Below are 18,612 nucleotides of genomic sequence, written 5' to 3' on the forward strand. Positions count from 1 at the left end.
ACAAAAATATAAATGACACCTTGAGATTCTAGAATTCGCAAACCATGTACCTTGAAATTAAACTAAACCAAAAGCAACTCCATCTACGAGAAATAAACCTTCACGTACGGATCGGAATAGCAATTCCAACTGTTTGTTTAGCATGACCATTTTCTCTATCGCAAGAAGCAAACAACAGCATTTGAAACAGGAAAAGCCCTCGGCTCTTTCTATGGCAGCAAACTGAAATAAAATTTCATTGGCTTGTCTGTCTCCAAAGAACTAAGTAGGATTTATTTCTCACAAATATAAAGGCCAACAAGCAAACTCAACATATTGTTATATTTCAACTGCCTTTCGGACAAATACCAATCAGAAATTAGCAGAAGCCAATACCGCTTAGAATATAAGGGCAACATATTTGCCTAAGCTATGTGTTTTACACTGCAAAGTTTTGTATCTCACACCGAACCCTACAAGTAGATAAATTTGACTCTTCACGAGAGCACCGACAAACTCCCATATTCAGGAAAAGTAGCATCTTTTATTTGTTGAGGCAAAGATAAGAAGATAAAATGACACAATATAACTTGTTAAAGCCTCCAAATTACTAACACTAATAACTAAGAACTTAAAATAAAGAAAAACCAGCAATCGAAAAAAAAAAAAAATTTACCACCATTATTCACGACCAAACAGCACCTGAATGGGGAAGGCCTGGTGTAGAGCATGACATTCCGCCTGCAAAGCAAATAAGGAAACATCTAGTTGTGTTATTGCAAAGAGACAGAAAATTTAAACAAACAAGTATTGCTAATTATATTTCATTGATTAGCATAATCATATAAAGATAACATGGAGAATGTTATCCAACACTTTATCACGAATACTATCAAGAAGCATCAGAAACTATTATGCAACAATTGATATGTAGGAAATAATTAGCATCTCTTCCTGAATCTTGTGAGAATCAGTAAAAGATATAGTCCTCCTAACAATTCAAAAGCCTCATCCAAATTCCTAATTTTACAAGTCCAAGAAATTACCAATTTGGACAAATATATAGCTAGCTAATTGTGGTAGCTGAAATTTTTTTCATGAAAAAAAATTAACACAATGAGGAAAATATAGAAACTTAACATAAAACAAAGTTGAACATTGATGTAACTAAGCATTGGAAGTAGAAATACAAGACGAACAGAATAAATAATTTTAGCATAGGAAACCTCATTCTCCCTTTCCACAACATATCGCATGTCACATCGTTACAAATATCGAATTAAATAACAAATGCTCTGATTAATTTAAATACTATATACACAAACTATAACCTAACTATACAAACAAATAAATAAAAATGTACCTCTACTAACTCGCAGTGGGCTTGAGTCTACAAAGAGCAACTTTAATGTTACGTTGCACCCCATAAAGCACCTTCGCCTGGAAGATTTTCGGCTCAGCTTCACCGTCAACTGCTTGGAAGGTAACATAGTACCAAAGTCCTGTTGCGACACTACACGTTGCCTTCTCTATTTTTACAAACACGTAACTCATATCCTACATTATAAAAAACATCATAAAATCAATTTTATCAAACAAAAATAAAGACACAAAGAAAAAAACAATAGGAAAAGACATACACAAGGGAACATGAACATACATTTTTCTTATTAAAATGTTCGATTGCCAATTTAGTACATCTGATAAGAATTTCATCATCAAAATCCGTGATCGCCGTAAGGCCAAACTCACACGTGCCTGGAAATGGATCAACATCGAATCCCTGTAAAAGACATGTATTAACAATTAGTGAAAAAAAAAAAGGTTGTGAAGCTTTAACTCTCAAAAAGAAGATAATAATTATTAAACACCTCGCTTTCCTTGATTTGTTTGTAATATCTAGCCCATTCTTCGTGAGTCCTACTGCGATTACCATTCGGCCAAACGTAAACCTTATCTTCCTCTGAAGTTGCTCATAAACCCTTTGATCCTTCTCGTTCCCTTTCTCTTCCTCTATTTCACTTTGGATTTCTTCCTCCTTGCCCTCGTCCCTCATCTCTTCGCTTTCTTCGTGCAGTTTCAACTTCTCCTACATCGACTCTTCAGGTATCAGCTTCTTAGCATTCTGCTATATCACAAAATGAAATACATCTATACATAAAAAATTTAAATAAATTTCAATCAAAACTGACGACAAATTAAAAAAAAAATTCTTAAATTGGCTCAAATAAAAGAAGAATTTAGCCGATGCATACGAAATAGAGTCCAAACAGGGCAGAATTCAGGTGATACATTCCTAGATTAGGATTTTCTAATTACGAAATAATATATTATTATTTTAAAATATTTCAGTTGTTTCCAATAAAGTGTAATTAGGGTTAGGTTATATAAATGTGTATTTTTTAGGATTTGGAGAATAAGAAGAAATTGGCCGTGTTGTTCTATCTTCCATCTTGTTCTCTTCCCCCTTATCTATCTTTATCTCTCTAATATCTCTCTCTTTAGGAGGTTCGATTCCCTCGAAGTGATCATTTACCCCTATCGATACGGTAGAATCTTGTTCTATCTCCCCTCCCGTTCTCTTCCCTCTTATCAATCTTTATCTCTCTAATATCTTTCTCTAGGAGGTTCGATTATCTCAAAGTAATCGTTTATCCCTACCGATACGGTAGAACCGTATCATCAGGCCAAATTTCGTAAACAATTTTTTTGAAGGAATATTTTTATAGTTATAATCTATTACTCTTTATGAATCCCCAATGTTTTAAGCTGATGTGTCATAACCTCCTAATTTTGAATTTTTTTTAATTTAGAATGATCAATTTTATTCTCTCTCTCAACATACGTCTCTTCATCTCCCCCATTTAATTTTTATTTAGAATGAGTCATTTTACTCTCTCTCTCAACATACGTCTCGTCATCTCCCCTATTCAATTTTTATTTAGAATTAGCCATTTTACTCTCTCTCTCTCAACATTCGTCTCCTCATCTCCCTCATTTTATTCTCTCTTTCTTAACATACGTCTCTTCATCTCTTCCATTTAATTTTTATTTAGAATAAGCTATTTTACTCTCTCTCTCCATCGTTGGTAGATGTACCAAGTGAGATATACAAAAAAATATTTAATATTTTATTATTATTAATTACTACTATAGTTTCTATCCGCTGCAAAGCGCGGGACTCTTCACTAGTATGATATAAGTCTACTAATAAAAGAAACGTCACAAACAAACGGCATTCTAATCATTTATTACAATCCGAACTTAATTAATCAGAGAACCAAACACATATCAAATCGCACATTCAAACAAAAACAAAAAAAAAGAAAGCACATTCTAACACATGTGTACGGAATATGGTAACGAACGAGATGTATACCTTTGCCAGGTGAAGACAATTGTAATGTCTTGAAGAATAAGTAGTTTAATAGTTAGTAGGGGAAGGAAGTAAAAATGTCAACTTTACAATAGTAAGACCAGAAATAAGGACGGAAGTAGTAGGCGGATCGGGCGGTCGAATTACCGGATCGGGCGTAAAACGCAGACCCAAGCCCCGCCGGGTTGCGGGTGATGCGGAGAAGGCAGGAACCGACGCCCACTTACCGTTATGCATGGGTCAGGCGAACCGGAGCTCGGATCGAGGCGAAATGGCAAACCCAAGACCTGCAGGGTTGCGGGTAGTGAGGAGAAGTGCGGACCCGAGTCCGTTTGCCTGACAATCAGCAGAAGAGATCGGGAAAGCCCGGGAAAGGGCCCAACTACCATGAGATTTCAGCCCATACGAGTTTTTCCTCAATTTATCACTTTTGCTGTTTAGCCCTCATAGACTAGGTGCGTTTTTAGTTTAGTCCAAATTACCAAGTACTATAAATACCAAAGTATAATGTAAACAGGGTATCAATAAAATGAAATATTGAATCTGCTTCTTCCCCAAACTCTCTTCTTCTCTAAACTCTCTTTTCCCAACTCTTATCTTTTCTCTACCTCTCATCCACACCATGTCTAAACTCTAAACACAATGAATAATTCGCCGTGTTTAAAAAAATACAATTATATGTATTACGAAAAAAATATAAGTATTAAAAAAAGGGAATACAAAAAATATAAGCACGGAACATGGTGAATGGACCATTCACCGTAATTGAACACGATGAATGATTTACCGTGTCTAAGAAAAATATATCATTTACCGTGTTTGAATGCGGTGAATGATTCACGGTGTTCAACTTATCACCCCTCCAGCTTTTACAAAAATAATTTATAAAATTTAAATTTTATAAAAATATATTTGTTTGTTATAATCGGAACGACGAAAAGTAGATCCAGAAAATAATTTAATGCAGGAAAAGAAAAGATAAGGAAAGAGTACACCGATATTTACGTGGTTCGGCCAACAGCCTACGTCCACGGGCGAAGACGGAGCAAATACTTTGTTAATGTCGAAAAGGCGGAATACAAAGAAGATTTCTCGAAAAATAACCAAAGCTTAATTAGATCGAAACGCCGCAACAAGCAACTCCAAAATTGGCTTCTCTCTCACCCGTACGACGTATGGCTAAATTAAAGTAGCCGCGGATTCTTGACCGTACGAAACGTGCATAGCTTGGCTTAATTAGAGTGTGGCTTCTAATCAGCCGCAGCTCCTGACCGTACGGACCGCAAGACCAACATGGATTGCTTAATTAGAGCCCCGGCAGCTCAGAATAATTAGCACATGGCATCTAATTTTGGTCGCGGCATTATTAACTTAGCCGTAGCGTATCTATTACTCTATGTGAATTCCCAATAATTTTGCCACGTGGCAAGTTTTTCTCCACTCTCACTAATCTTTTTTTTGAATTGATTTTTACTCTTGGCTTTTCCACTCCCATCTTCTTTATTCAATGACATGTAATTAATGTGCTTTTTAATTTATACGTTTCCTATTCAAAATTACTTTTTTTGAATTGATTCTTACTCTTGGCTTTTCTCCTCCCCTCCTCTCTATTCAATGACATATAATCAATGTGCTTTTTAATTTATACGTTTTCTCTTCACAATTAGTCCTTTCTTCTCCCACAAATAATTCCTAACATGCAAAATTAGAAAAGGAGAAGATGAATAGTTACTACTTTCAGATCTAGAGATTGGGGAATAGTAAGGGAGTTTTCCAAGCTCTAATCCGTGCCAATCCGACTCGACCCGAACCCCCCCCCTCCGAATCAAAAGAGTGTTTATAGGGTTTCTATTAATGCCGATCTCTTCGGATTTATGGAAAAATAAGGTAATCGAACGGTTTTTCAATAGAGAAAGCTAATTGGAGAGCAATAATGGACGGTTCGAGGGGTAGGTTTGGAAAACGAAAATCCTAAACCTAATTTTTCTTTTCTTTATTTTAATCTCGAATTCTTACTATGTATTCATTTAGAATTTAATTTATTTGCATTATTTTTTATATGGTGATTGTATCAATTAAGGACTTGATTTATATGCATTATTTTGATTAATTTAGAGGTTATTTTTTATTTCATAATTGATGTGGCAGGTTTGGCCCACAACTTTTGATCATTCCATGCTCAAAAGGGTGCAAAATTTTGCAAATTTTTATCAGATTTTCATCGCCATCGTCGTCATCATCGCAACATTATTATCTCCATCTTCATACGACCTTTGTAGGTTTTTTTTTTTTGAATGTTGATTCTGGGCAGTTATCAATTTTCAATGGCTATATTGGTTAGTTCAATTCATACGTTTCCCTACCCAAAAAATAAAACACTCTTAAATTTTTATTTTCCAAACTTCTTTCTTCTTACTCTTCAATATTTTTTAATTTTTTTTCTATTATTTATCCGCGGCATCGCGCGGGTTAGTACACTAGTATATATATATAATACATGTTTTCTAATTAAAGTCTAATTCTAATTAGATTAGAATTACACTCCTAATTATAATCTATAAAATATATATGCTAAATTAAATCTAAATTATATCCAATCCCAAATAAATTAGGATTTAACTCTAATTTAGATAACTACAAATCTAAACCAAATATAAAAATAATTTACTATATTTTGGCAACCTGTATGTAATTAACCTAAAAATTTTCGTCTTATGAGTGGAGGAGGACATCAGTAATTAAAGGGCTTTCTTTGCAAATAGCCCCCTGAAAAATTTTATTTGCGCAAATAGCCCCGTCTAAAAATTATTTGCAAAAATGGCCCTGGCCCTGCCACGCCAGCGCCACGTCAGCGCCACGCGAGCAGGGCCTGGGCCAGGTGGCTAAGTTGAACACGGCAATTGGTTCACCGTGTTTAGACACGGTGAACCAATCACCGTGCTCATTGTATTACTCCCGCCCACGACGGGGTGTTAGTATTACATTAGACACGGTGATTCGTTCACCGTGTCTAAACACGGTGAACCATTCACCGCGTCTAAACACGGTGAACTATTCACCGCGTTTAGACACGGTGAACCAATCACCGTGTCTAATGTACTACACACCATTTCGCGGGTGCCAAATAAGGCATAGAACACGGTGATTGGCTCACCGTTGTATTAGACACGGTGAACCAATCACCGTGTCCAATGTATCACTCCAGCCCAAGGCGGAGGGTTGGTACCACACTTAAACACGGTCGATACGTTCACCGGGTCTAAACATGGTGAACTGTTCACCGCATTTAGACACGGTAAACGGTTCACCGCGTATAGGACACGGTGAACGGATCGCCGTGTCCAATGCATGGGCCGGGTGCGGCTGCGAGAAAATCTAACACGGCCTGGCCCAGTTCGTTAACCAAGCGCCTATGGCCCAATAAAGAAAGTCGGGCCAGATCTAAAAGTGCGGCTGCGAGAAAATCTAACACGGCCTGGCCCAGGAACCGAATCAATGCACGGGCCGGGTGCNCCTGGGCCAGGCCGTGTTAGATTTTCTCGCAGCCGCACTTTTAGATCTGGCCCGACTTTCTTTATTGGGCCATAGGCGCTTGGTTAACGAACTGGGCCAGGCCGTGTTAGATTTTCTCGCAGCCGCACCCGGCCCATGCATTGGACACGGCGATCCATTCACCGTGTCCTATACAACCCTATACCCCGAAAATGGCTAAGTCTGGTAAACCCTAAACCTTCGAAAATGGTTAAGTCTGGTAAACCCTAAACCTTGAACTAACTGAATTGGACACGGTGAACCATTCACCGTGTCCAATACAACTAGCCACACCTAAGCCGTATTTGGCCAAATATGGAAGTAAAGGACACGGTGATTAGTTCACCGCGGTGAATAGTTCACCGTGTTTAGACACGGTGAATGAATCACCGTGTTTAGACACGGTGAACGAATCACCGTGTCTAATGTAATACTAACACCCCGTCGTGGGCGGGAGTAATACAATGAGCACGGTGATTGGTTCACCGTGTCTAAACACGGTGAACCAATTGCCGTGTTCAACTTAGCCACCTGGCCCAGGCCCTGCTCGCGTGGTGCTGATTTGGCGCTGGCGTGGCAGGGCCAGGACTATTTTTGCAAATAATTTTTAGATAGGGCTATTTGCGCAAATAAAATTTTTCGGGTGGCTATTTAATTGAAATTTTCGTCTAATAAGTGAGGGAGGAGGCCATCAGTAATTGGTGTATTCTAGACTCTTTCGTGTCTTCGGGAGGTACAAGGCGTGCTCCTTTTCTTGCTATGACGAACTCCCACATCACCAAAGAGAGGGGAAAAAAAAAAAAAAAAGGAGGGAGAAAACACATTTCTCTCTCCTTTGATCCTTTCCCGGAAACCAAACATCGCATTACAGAATCTGGCAATGGCGGGGCAGCGCGCTGGATGNGGCCATCATTTATAATGATGATGATTATCATCATAATCTTTAAAGGCGCTTCGACTTCATGTGAGGATGCCTCCGTTGTCGACGGCATTGGATCAGCATCTTCTTGCTCCCTTTCATATTTTTTGATCCTGGCTGAAGTAACTATCATCATTTTTTCTTTTTCTTTTTATTCTACTTCTCCATTTCTCTTCTTGATGCCTCCTCTTCCTCCTCCTTGTTGTTGTTACTGTTACTGTGTTCGTGTTGGTGTTGGTGTTGGTGGTGGTGGTGGTGGGGGTGGGTGGAGCCTACCGTCTCCCCGCCCTATCCTGAAAGGTTTCAGGAAAACCCACAAAACTTCGCCTTTCGGGGTAAAGATGTATAAAACTTTCCGCAACTATCATCCTTTTCGATCTGACTACCTAACAGTTAAAAGTTTGGATTTTACTACCCGTTCTTTCAATTTATTTGATTTAAGCCGATTAGTAAGCAACTATGAATTCATTAAAGTAAGCAATTAGTTTAAATTTTGAAGTCCGATTATCGTTGACCGACTCAAATCGAACAAATTGGAAAGTTCGGTGGTAAAATCAAAATTCTGGGAGGTCGGGTGGTCGACTCAAAATGAGGCATTTAGGTTCTCGCAGTTGGTGCTTGGCATGGTCATGGTAATCTTGGAAGGCTCTGCTCTTCTACAGGCAACCACTTTTCCATGCGATGTCTTGTGGTGTACTGCAGTACTGTGTTTCGTACCAATTTTTCCGTGCAGGTGTTTTGGAGCGGAAATTGGAATCATGGTAGATCCGACTGGAACCGTTGGGTTTGCTTAGACTTGCTGAAATCACTTCAAACCGGTGGAAATCAATTCAAACCACACCTGCTAATGTTTCCAAGGATTTACATGTTCTTGGTTGCAATTTCATCCAAATCAGTGATTTGGAGGATCCGAAACTGGGTGCAAAGGAGGCTGTGATGGTTGCCAACCTGGGTGCTAATGCTTTGTCCAAGCCATTTCTTCTTTACCCAGTGTATACAGCGAAAACAGCTCTTTTAATATCATTTCTTCTTCGGCAAATTGGATGGTCTGCTAATTTAGCAGGCAACCTTATGCTAGCATCCATTGTTATGGTGCATGGATTTTATGATGCTTTCTGAGTAAGGCCGGGGAAATGGTTGTGAACAAACAAATTGAGGCTTTCGGTGGGTCTCTTGCTGTGTCATCAACCATAATATTGATTAGCGACATATTGCCGTTCACTCAACTTAATTGGCTTGTGAGACTTGATAGCAACAATCAAGAAAGTTCGAGTCGAAATTGCAACAATTATATTTTGAGGACTAAAGTGTTACCTGCCTCATTGTTTGAGGACCAAAAGTGTAATTTAGCCTTATTTTATCTAACAAACCACTGAGCAGGTAAGAATTTTCTTGCTAAATTGCATGTTTGGTCCTCAAACAATGTGTAACACTTTGGTTCTCAAACTTTAATCTGTTACAATCTAGCCTGAACTTTTTGAATTGTCGCAATCAAGTCCTGCAATCCAATTTAGATGACTAAATATTGATGCATCATTGATGTAATAGTGATGTGACATTTTATTTTTTGTCTCATCATCAATTACCATATTGCTACCGTCACTTTCACATTACCGACATATCAATATTTAGTCAACTAAATTAGATTGTAGGACTTGATTGCAACAATTTGAATCAGAAATTACAATAAATTAATGTTTGGTCCTTGTCATGTGTCTCAAAGTTTGAGGACAAAATGTGCAATTTACCCTAATTTTCCTCATCTCAGTGGCAGCTCTCAATTGGAAGGTCTGCTGTTTTGCAGGCAACCTTGTTCTGTCATTTGTCTTCAAGGTGCATAAGACTCTCATGATGCCTCTTGATATGATCAAATGGCATGTTGAACCCTCTCTTTCCTTCTACTTGAAACATTCGTTCTACTTTCTTTTCAGCTTTTAATATTTCTCATGTCGACCGTCCGTGTGTCCTCATGTTGACTGTATGCTTCAATCAGACAGGCACTTAATGTTTTATCCCATGTTAAGTATTTTTTTCCCTTCATTTTACTTGTCAAAGGAGGCTGTGATGATTGTCGGTTGGGAATGCACCTCAGCTTATTTTATCCCGGCTTTTGCTTCTCGGCGGAGTACAGAAGCTGATAAGGATACTGGATATAAGAGGCAATATAGTCAACTCAAACCTAAGATTTTGGTTGGGTTTTGACAAGTCGGGTGGGATTTGAATCTGGTTTGTTAGTTTGCTTTGTCCTTTTACAACCCTTGGGAGCCTTTCACTTTGTTCATTTGTGGGATAGACAACATCTCAGTGGGTGGTTTTTGGCTGACATGATGCACCAGGTGCAGGCAATAATTTTTCCTTTCTGGGCAGCTCGTGAGGCCAACATTAAGTACCCGTAGCAGTATTTAATTGGAAGGCCTTGCAGGCAAGCCTATGCTGTCACGTCTTTAAGGTGCATGAGATTACAAGATCCCTCATGTGGTGATTAAGCGGCATGTCTGAGTCTCCATTTTATTTTCCTACTTCCTTTTTAGCTATTGAGATTTGGTTGTTCACGTTTGTTTTCCCCCTCGCTTTCTTACTGCATATAGAAGCTAGGATGGGTTGTTTTAAATATTCCTTATCAAACCGTTGAAACATGACTTCATGCTGGTTGATGGTAAATTTTCTATCCTATATGTATTCAGATCAGAGGGAATTTGTTAATCTTTCGGATTTTGATAAGAACTAAATATAAGAAAGATTTGGATGCTAGGTATATAAATATTTGGGTTAATTTCTTCAATCCCTTCCTTAAAGATTGTAATTTCATAAAGACTCCTTCAAATTGTAAAGGGTTTAGGGTTGCATGCATACATCTCTCTCTTTTGCATCTGATCGACATCAAGTTTCTATATTTATATTGGGTTTCTTTGCATTTTAAAGTTATACAAAATTGTTGCAGGGCATGCAATCAAAACGGTTGCTCAATCAATAGCTTCACTTGAGCCCTATTATGTTATTTGATAAAGTTTTGGGATTTATTTGTTAAAAAGTAGAAGTTTTAGCACCTGTTTGCAAAAGTGTTAGAGTTTAGGGAGGCTTTGTACATTGTTTCAATTATTAATGTTTACTAAAAAATGTATGTTGGGCGCAAACATTGCATCCTTTTGGGCTATTTAGAGAGGCAAAATACTGTGAGCCCTCAATTACGGATGTATGGGTATGCCTTCGAGGCGATACGAGCTAGAGAGCCTATGTTGGGGGAAAAACAAAGTACTGGGCGTGCTCCCTTCTTGCTGCAAGCTCCTCTGTCTCTTCACTCCCACACTGAGAAACCAAACACCCCCTTAGAGAATCTGGTATTGGCGGGGCAGCATTGGATGGTTTGCTGTTTGTAGGCTACTGAGCTGCAGCCATTATTCCAGAATTGGTGCGGCAACGGCAGCGGTGGCGATCATTTTGTGGCCATCATTTATAATGATGATGATTATCATCATAATCTTTAAAGGCGCTTCGACTTCATGTGAGGATGCCTCCGTTGTCGACGGCATTGGATCATCATCTTTTTGACACCTCTCATATATTTTGATCCTGGCTGAAGTAACTATCATCATTTTTCTTGTACTTAGCCATTCTTTGCTTGATGCCATTTTGTTGTTATTGTTATTATTATTATTATTGTTATTGTTATTGTCGTAGTGGTGGTGGTCGTGCAGGTGGGTGGAGTCTGCTCTCTCTCTGCCCCCTGTGAAAAGGGAAACCCACAGAACTTCGTTCTGTGGGGTTGACCAAGCCTTCTCTCTCTCTCTCTCTCTCTCTCTCTCTCTCTCTCTCTCTCTATATATATATATATATATATATATATATATATATATATTGAGTTCGGCTATGGTGCTTTTAAAAGCACCAAGCACTTGGTCCTTGTAAGTTTTTGTAAGTTTCCCATTGTTAGATTTATCTCTTTGACCAATTCCACCCCTAAGATTATACTATTCGACCAACTACCCGCTCAAATCTTGGGGACAACTATTATCCTAACCCTACAAATCTTCATCCTAGGCCGAAAACCTACAAGCACCAATGACTTGGCACTTTTAAAAGCATAGGAGCTCAATTCTATCTATCTATCTATCTATCTATCTATCTATCTATAGACATATATGTATATATATACAGTTTGTGTGTGGGGAATATAAGGGGAAAAAAAACAACAATCATGCCACATGAGGCATTAAGTTTTCAGCGGTTGGTGCATGGCATGGTAATATTGGAAGGCTTTGCTTCTCTGCAGGCAACTATTTTTTCATGTGATGTCTTGCTTAGACTTGCTGAAATTATTGAGAACAAGCTTATTAAAGCTTTCGATGAGTCTCTTTCCACGTCAACAACCACAACACTGTCACATTACTGTTGCATTAGTGGGACATTACCGAAAGTAAGTTGGCCTATGAAACTTGATTGCAACAATCAAAAAAGTTTGAGCTAGAAATTGCAGCTATTATGGTTTGAGGACCAAAAGTGTAATTTAGCCTTATTTTATATAACAAACGACTGGGCAAGCAATAATTTTCCAATCTCGGCACCTATAACTGCACTCAATTGGAAGGCCTGCTATTTTGCAGGCAACCTTGTTATGTCGGTTGTCTTCAAGGTGCATAAGACTATATGATGCCTCTTGATATGATCGAATGGCCAGTCGGAGCCTCTCTATCCTTCTACTTCCTTTTCATCTAGTAATATTTCTCATGCTGACTGTCGATGTTCTCATGCTGACTGTATGCTTCAATTAGACAGGCCCTTAATGCTTCATGCAAATGTTAAGGAAGCGTCTCTCCTTTATGTTACGTTTCGAAGGATGTTGTGATGATTGGCGGTTGCGAAGGCACCTCAACTTGTTTTTTTCTTGGCTTTTGATTCTTAGAGCGTGTTTGGTTCACTTCTTTTTCACTCTGGAATCGAAATCGGAATGGGTGAATCTGTTTGTGGGTGTTTGGTATGCGGGAGTTCCATTCCCATTCCTATTCCCGAGTGGGATGGGAATCCCCTAATCATCTCTTTTTCCAATCCGGTCTAGTAGGCCGGATTGACAGTTGAATCCAGACGGAATGGATATTTATTCGGATTAAATTAATTTTTTCAACTTTTTTAAATTAAAATATGAGTTTAAATTTAGAAATTAAATTTATAATTTTAAATTTTAATTTGAATTTGAATTAAAAATTAAAATTTAATCAATTATTTTGAATCTAACTTATAAATTTGAATTTAAATTAAATTTTAATTTATATAAAGTTTTATTCAAATTTTATTTAAAACTTAAATTAAATTTATGGATTCAAATTAAAATTAAAATTGTAATTTTAAGTTTGAATTTGAATAAATCGAAATTTAGTTTTATATTTTGAATTATCCACTCAACTTCAAAGTTTAATTTTTTAAAAAAAAATAGATTTAAAATTTTGACATTATTTCAAAATTTTGATGTAAATTTTTAATATTTAATTTTCAGTTTGAATTTAAATTAATATATTATAAAGATAAAGTTAGTATATTAATTTGATTACGTTTTTTATATCTATCTGAACAAAACACCGACAATGGGAATGATTTATTCCGATTCCGATTCAGGTAATGAATCAAACAGAATTAGGTAATGAGTCATTCCAATTCTGATTTCAGCTTATTTCGATTCCGATTCTGATTCCGATTCCAACTTCGAACCAAACGCGCCCTTAATGGAGTGCAGAAGCTGATCGAAATACTGGATATAAGAGGTAGTATGGTCAACCCTAAAAACTGCACTTTTGCATTAAAAAAAATCCCTTTCATGAATAACTGTAGAAACGGATGGTCTGCACTTTTGCAGGCAACCTAGCAGTTACATGCTGTTTTTTGTGGTTTGTACTTTTAAGCTGTTTCTTTGCGACATCATTTGCCTAGTGATCAAGCAATGCCAAATACATCGTATATTAGACATTAAAATTGTTGATTTCTGGACAACTTGACTACTTAGCAAATGATATCAAAGAATGATGAAGTTTGAAACCTAGAAAGTTGAAATATCCTAGATCATGTTTGACGGTGCTGATGGTCTATCCAGATGCCCCATTATCGGAAATGACACGGAAGTGAGCTGTACTTGTAGAAGTATTCTAGCCTCTCCTTTTCTCTCTCTCTCGATCTCGATTTTCTAGGTTGAAATATAGAGCAAAAAGTTGGTGGTGGCACTATTATGGATCAATAAGGTCTAAGGTTCACTTCTTGAAGATCCCCCTGCTCCCCCCCCCCCCCTTCAAAAATAAACAAAAAAAAAACACACACACACACACACACACACACACACACACACAAAAAGGAAAAAAAAAAAACTCAAAATGCAGTTCCTCGTGGAAACTGGCTCCTGCTCGGCATGCTATCTTGAACGGCTAGCTCCGATGCAGACAACCAATATTTGCATCTATACAGGGGATTTTAATCCTCAGTTTGCTATTTTGAAGCAACAAGTGTCGGATTGTACGTTATCTGAATGTACATGTTCTTTGAGGAATGGCTATGATGACTGCCTGGATGCACCAGAACTGAAGCATTTGACTGAAACGTAGCTTGGCAATCTTTGGAAGGCTTGCAATTCTGTGAGCAACCATTATGCAGCTGTTTGTGTAGTTCTGTGAAGATTCTGATGAAAAGGCCAGATCTGAGCCACCTCCCTTCTCAGCATCATCTTCGTTAAATTATGAAAAGCTTTCTTGTACTTTATCCTCTGTCACAATTATCTAACTGCTCGAGAAAGATGGACTGTAGACAACCGTCCGCTTGTAGACATCTTTGACTCTATGGTAAACAGTTGCGACATGTTTGTTGGGTAAATGAAAGAAATATGTTGAACAAGATGGTTGTGTGTCGAAAGAAATGATCTGTGCTGCTGTTTAAAGCTGCATTCTTATGTCTTTCCATGTGGCAGCTGTGATGATTGCCAAGTATGGAAGCATCAAAACCCTTGAACATTAGACTACACTTTGATCTGCACAGCGTGGCAACTTTTGGACGGCTTGTTTAGCAAGCATCCATTTTGCGTTTGTATGTGTAGTTCGCAAATGCTCATAAAAATGGGGTGAAAATGTGCAGAACTTATCTGAACTATGGACCATTTCGAGAAAGGCAGATTGTAGACAACCGTCCGCATGTTTGTTGTGTAGACATCTTAGACTCTATGGTTAACAATTGCGGCATATTTGTTGGGTAAATAAAAGAAATATGTTGATGGTCATGTGTCAATAGAGGCTCTAAATTTGCACTTTTGTTCTGCGCCACAAATGAGCTGTGCTGCTGTTGAAAGATGCATTGTTACCTCTTTCTATGTGGTGGCTGTGATGATTGCCATGTATGGATGCACCAAATCCCTACAACATTTGACTAAACTTTGATCCGCACAGCTCGGCAACCTTAGGAAGGCTTATTTTGCAAGCATCCATTTTGCTTTGTATGTGTAGGTTTGCGAATGCACACAAAAATGGCAGATCTGAGCCACAGCGTCTAAATATCTCCTTTTCCTTGTTTAGAACTAACAATTTTTTACCCCTTGCTTGCTCTTGTTTAAAGAACTTCTGTTTGCTAAATCGCCTCTTGCAACAAGGTGGTTAGTTGATAAGAGGAAAAATGTTCCTTTATGACAATATATGTTTTTGAAGTTTAGTGGTGATAATTACACCGCAGTTGGAGGGGGTTTGGCATATTTTTGTCTTTAAATATGGCCCGCAGGTAGTGTAGTTTTAACAGAGCATTAGACCTGCCTGGCAGGAACATTGGATGGCCTGCTTATATGCTGGCAACCAATTTTTGATGCTGTAAGCTGGAGTTTGTACCGAGGTTCGTATTATTAGCGTTGAGCATCGCGATGTAACTTTTTGTAGTTGTACAGAGCCGAAGAATTGCTCTTTTGCATCCTTCTTCCTTAGTGGGTAATCAAAATTTCCACAAAATTGGAACTTCAAATCTCACTTCTTTCAAGTTTATCCCCAAACCGGTTTTCTATAAAAATAAACTGAACATGCGACTTCGGCAATGCTGAGGACTCATAGGGGTGACACGGTCGAATACGGTCGGATTTTTGATGAAACCATATCCGTATCCATTTCGTAGGCTAATTCGGGTATGATGATGTTGGATTCGATCGGATTTTATCCTAACCATTTTCACCCCTACTTGTGGTACATTTATTCAGAGGAAAAATACTCTTGAGCCCTCCAATGAGGGATGGACGGATGGATGGACGGACGGGTACATCGCTAAGGCGATACGAAAGAGAGAACCCTGCGTTGGGGACAAGCAGAAATGCAGGGATGCTCCCTTCTTCCTGTAAGTCCCTCTGTCTCCTACTCTCTTCCACCCCAAAAAAAGGAAAAAAAAAAAAGAAAGAAAGAAGAAAGTCATTTGTCTCGTTTCCCATCTCTTCCTTTCCTCAAGTGTTTTTAGGTTAGACAGGGAATGTGGTAATGGCGGGGCAGTTCTGGACGGTCTGCTCTTCTGCAGGCTACTGAGCTGCAGCCATTACTCCGGAAATACATTGGCGGGAGTGACGGTGGTCATTCATAATGATGATGATGATGATGATGATGATGATGATGATGAGGATTATAACCTTTGAAGGTGCTTCAGCTTTGTCTGAGGATGCTTCCGGTGTCAATGGCACTGGATCATGTTCCTCTTGATACCTCACCTATCTTCTTGATACCTCACCTTTTTCTTGATCCTCATTAAAGCAGCTATCATTTCCTCCTACTTCCTTTCTTGATGCCCTATTGTTGTTGTTGTTGTTGTTGTTGTTGTTGTTGTTGTTATCATTATTATTATTATTATTATTATTGTGGTGGTGGTGGTGGTGGGGGTGGATGGAGTCTACCATCTCCCTGCCCCTTCGTAAAAAGGGAAGCTTTCGTTTCTCGGGGTTGACCGAGCCCACACATATATATGTGTGTGTGCGCGCGTGCGCTTTTAGAAGCATATACTTTGAACTTTTGGACCCTTGGATCCCTATGGTTTACTAGCTAGTGATGGTTAAAGTACGGATCCAAGGGCTCAAAAGTTTAAGTTGTAACTTCTCAAAGCAGCATAAGCTCTATTCTATATATATACACACACACACACTGTTGGTGTTTGAGGGTTGGAAAAAAAAAAAACAACAGGAACAATTCTAGATGAGGGCTAAAGTTTCAGCAGAAGGTGGATAGCATGGTTATCTTGGAAGGCTCTGCTGTTCTGCAGGCAAGCATTATTCTATGTGATGTCTTGCGATGTACGAGAAGAGATATCTATTCCTTTTTCTCATGCAATACTCTGTTTGGTGCCAAATCATTATAGAATTGAATATATTTGCAATTCCATGAGGGCATTTGTATTGCAGAAAATGCAAACTATGGCAAATCTGACCACAAACCAGTGGATTTGCTTTATCGGAAATAAATTTAAAGTACACCTGCTAATGTCTACAAGGATGAACCAGTTCTTCTTGGCAATTTCATCCAAATCAGTGATTTGGAGGATTCCAAACAGGGAATGAACAAGGCTTCGATGATTGCCAATCTGGTTGCCCACAGTTTGCCCTTGCCGTTTCTTCTTTACCATTGTACAGTGTAAACATCTCTTATAATATCAGTTGTTCCGTAAATTGGATGGTCTGCTAATTTAGCAGGCAACCTTTGAAGCTTTTGATGAGTCTCTTGCCATGTTATCAATCACAGTACTTCTACATCACTCCCTTATCAGTGATACATCATTTATTCTACTAAATTGGACTATGGAACATGTTGCAACAATCAAGAAATGTTGATTCAGAAGTTGCAACAAATTAAAGTTTAAGGACTAAAGTGTCATCCGCCTTATTGTTTGAGGACCAAACGTGTAATTTAGCCTTATATTAACTTACAAAGCACCCAGGATAAAAAGAAAGTACTGGATTTTTTTTTTCCCCCTAGAGAAGCTTTCAATGGCTTGCGATGCATCTGCTGTATGCAATAATTTTCCTATCTCAGCTGCTCACTAGGGCAGCCTTGCGGGGTAGCTGTAGCAGCACTCAATTGGAGGGTCTGCTGTTTTGCAGGAAACCTTGTTCTATCATATGTCTTTAAGGTACACAAGGTTACATAATGCCTGATCGAATGGCAAGTCGGAGCCTCTCTTTCCTTCTACTATCTTTTCAACTATCAATATTCTCATGCTGACTGTATGAATGTCCTCATGTTGACTGTATGTTTCAATCAGACAGGCCCTTAATGTTTCATGCTATGCTAAAGAAGTGTTTCTCCTTCATTTTAGTTGTCAATGGAGGCTGTGATGATTGCCGGCTGGGGATGCACCTCAGCTTCTTTTATCCTTGCTTTTGACTCTTGGCGGAGTAAAGAAGCTGATCGAAATACTGGATATGAGAGGCAATATAGTCAGCTCAAACCAAACATGTTTGTTGGATTTTGACAATTCTGGTGGGATTTGAGTCTGGTTTGTTGGTTTTCTTGGTCCTTTTACGCTCCTTGACAGCCCTTTGCTTCGTTCCTTTGGGTGGTCTTGGGTGACATGATTCACCGGGTGCAGACAATAATTTTTCCTTTCTAAGCAGCTATAAGGCCAACATCAGCTACCTGTAGCAGTACTTAAATTGGAAGGTCTGCGGTCTTGTAGGTAACATTATGCTGTTACGTCTTCAAGGTGCATAAGATTGCAGGACCCCTCATAAGATATGATTAAATGGCATATCTGAGCCTCCATTTTCTTCTCCTAATTCATTTTTTGCTATTCAGTGGTACACTCTTCCCTCACCACCCCCCCCCCCCCCCCC

The 18,612-nt window shown here is 38.6% G+C and overlaps 1 protein-coding gene across 1 annotated transcript; it reads right to left on the bottom strand.

Moving 5' to 3' along the window:
- On the bottom strand, nt 633–2,900 carry LOC109706900 (multicystatin-like). The gene is made up of 5 exons (XM_020227917.1): nt 2,891–2,900; nt 1,851–1,951; nt 1,640–1,762; nt 1,343–1,536; nt 633–720 (listed from the first exon to the last, which is right to left on the bottom strand). The coding sequence occupies exons 1-4, from the start codon at nt 2,898–2,900 to the stop codon at nt 1,348–1,350; spliced, it is 423 nt and encodes a 140-aa protein (XP_020083506.1). The 3' UTR covers nt 633–720; nt 1,343–1,347.

The sequence above is a fragment of the Ananas comosus genome, linkage group 2 (genome assembly GCF_001540865.1).
Source record: "Ananas comosus cultivar F153 linkage group 2, ASM154086v1, whole genome shotgun sequence".
Taxonomy (NCBI): Eukaryota; Viridiplantae; Streptophyta; class Magnoliopsida; order Poales; family Bromeliaceae; genus Ananas; species Ananas comosus.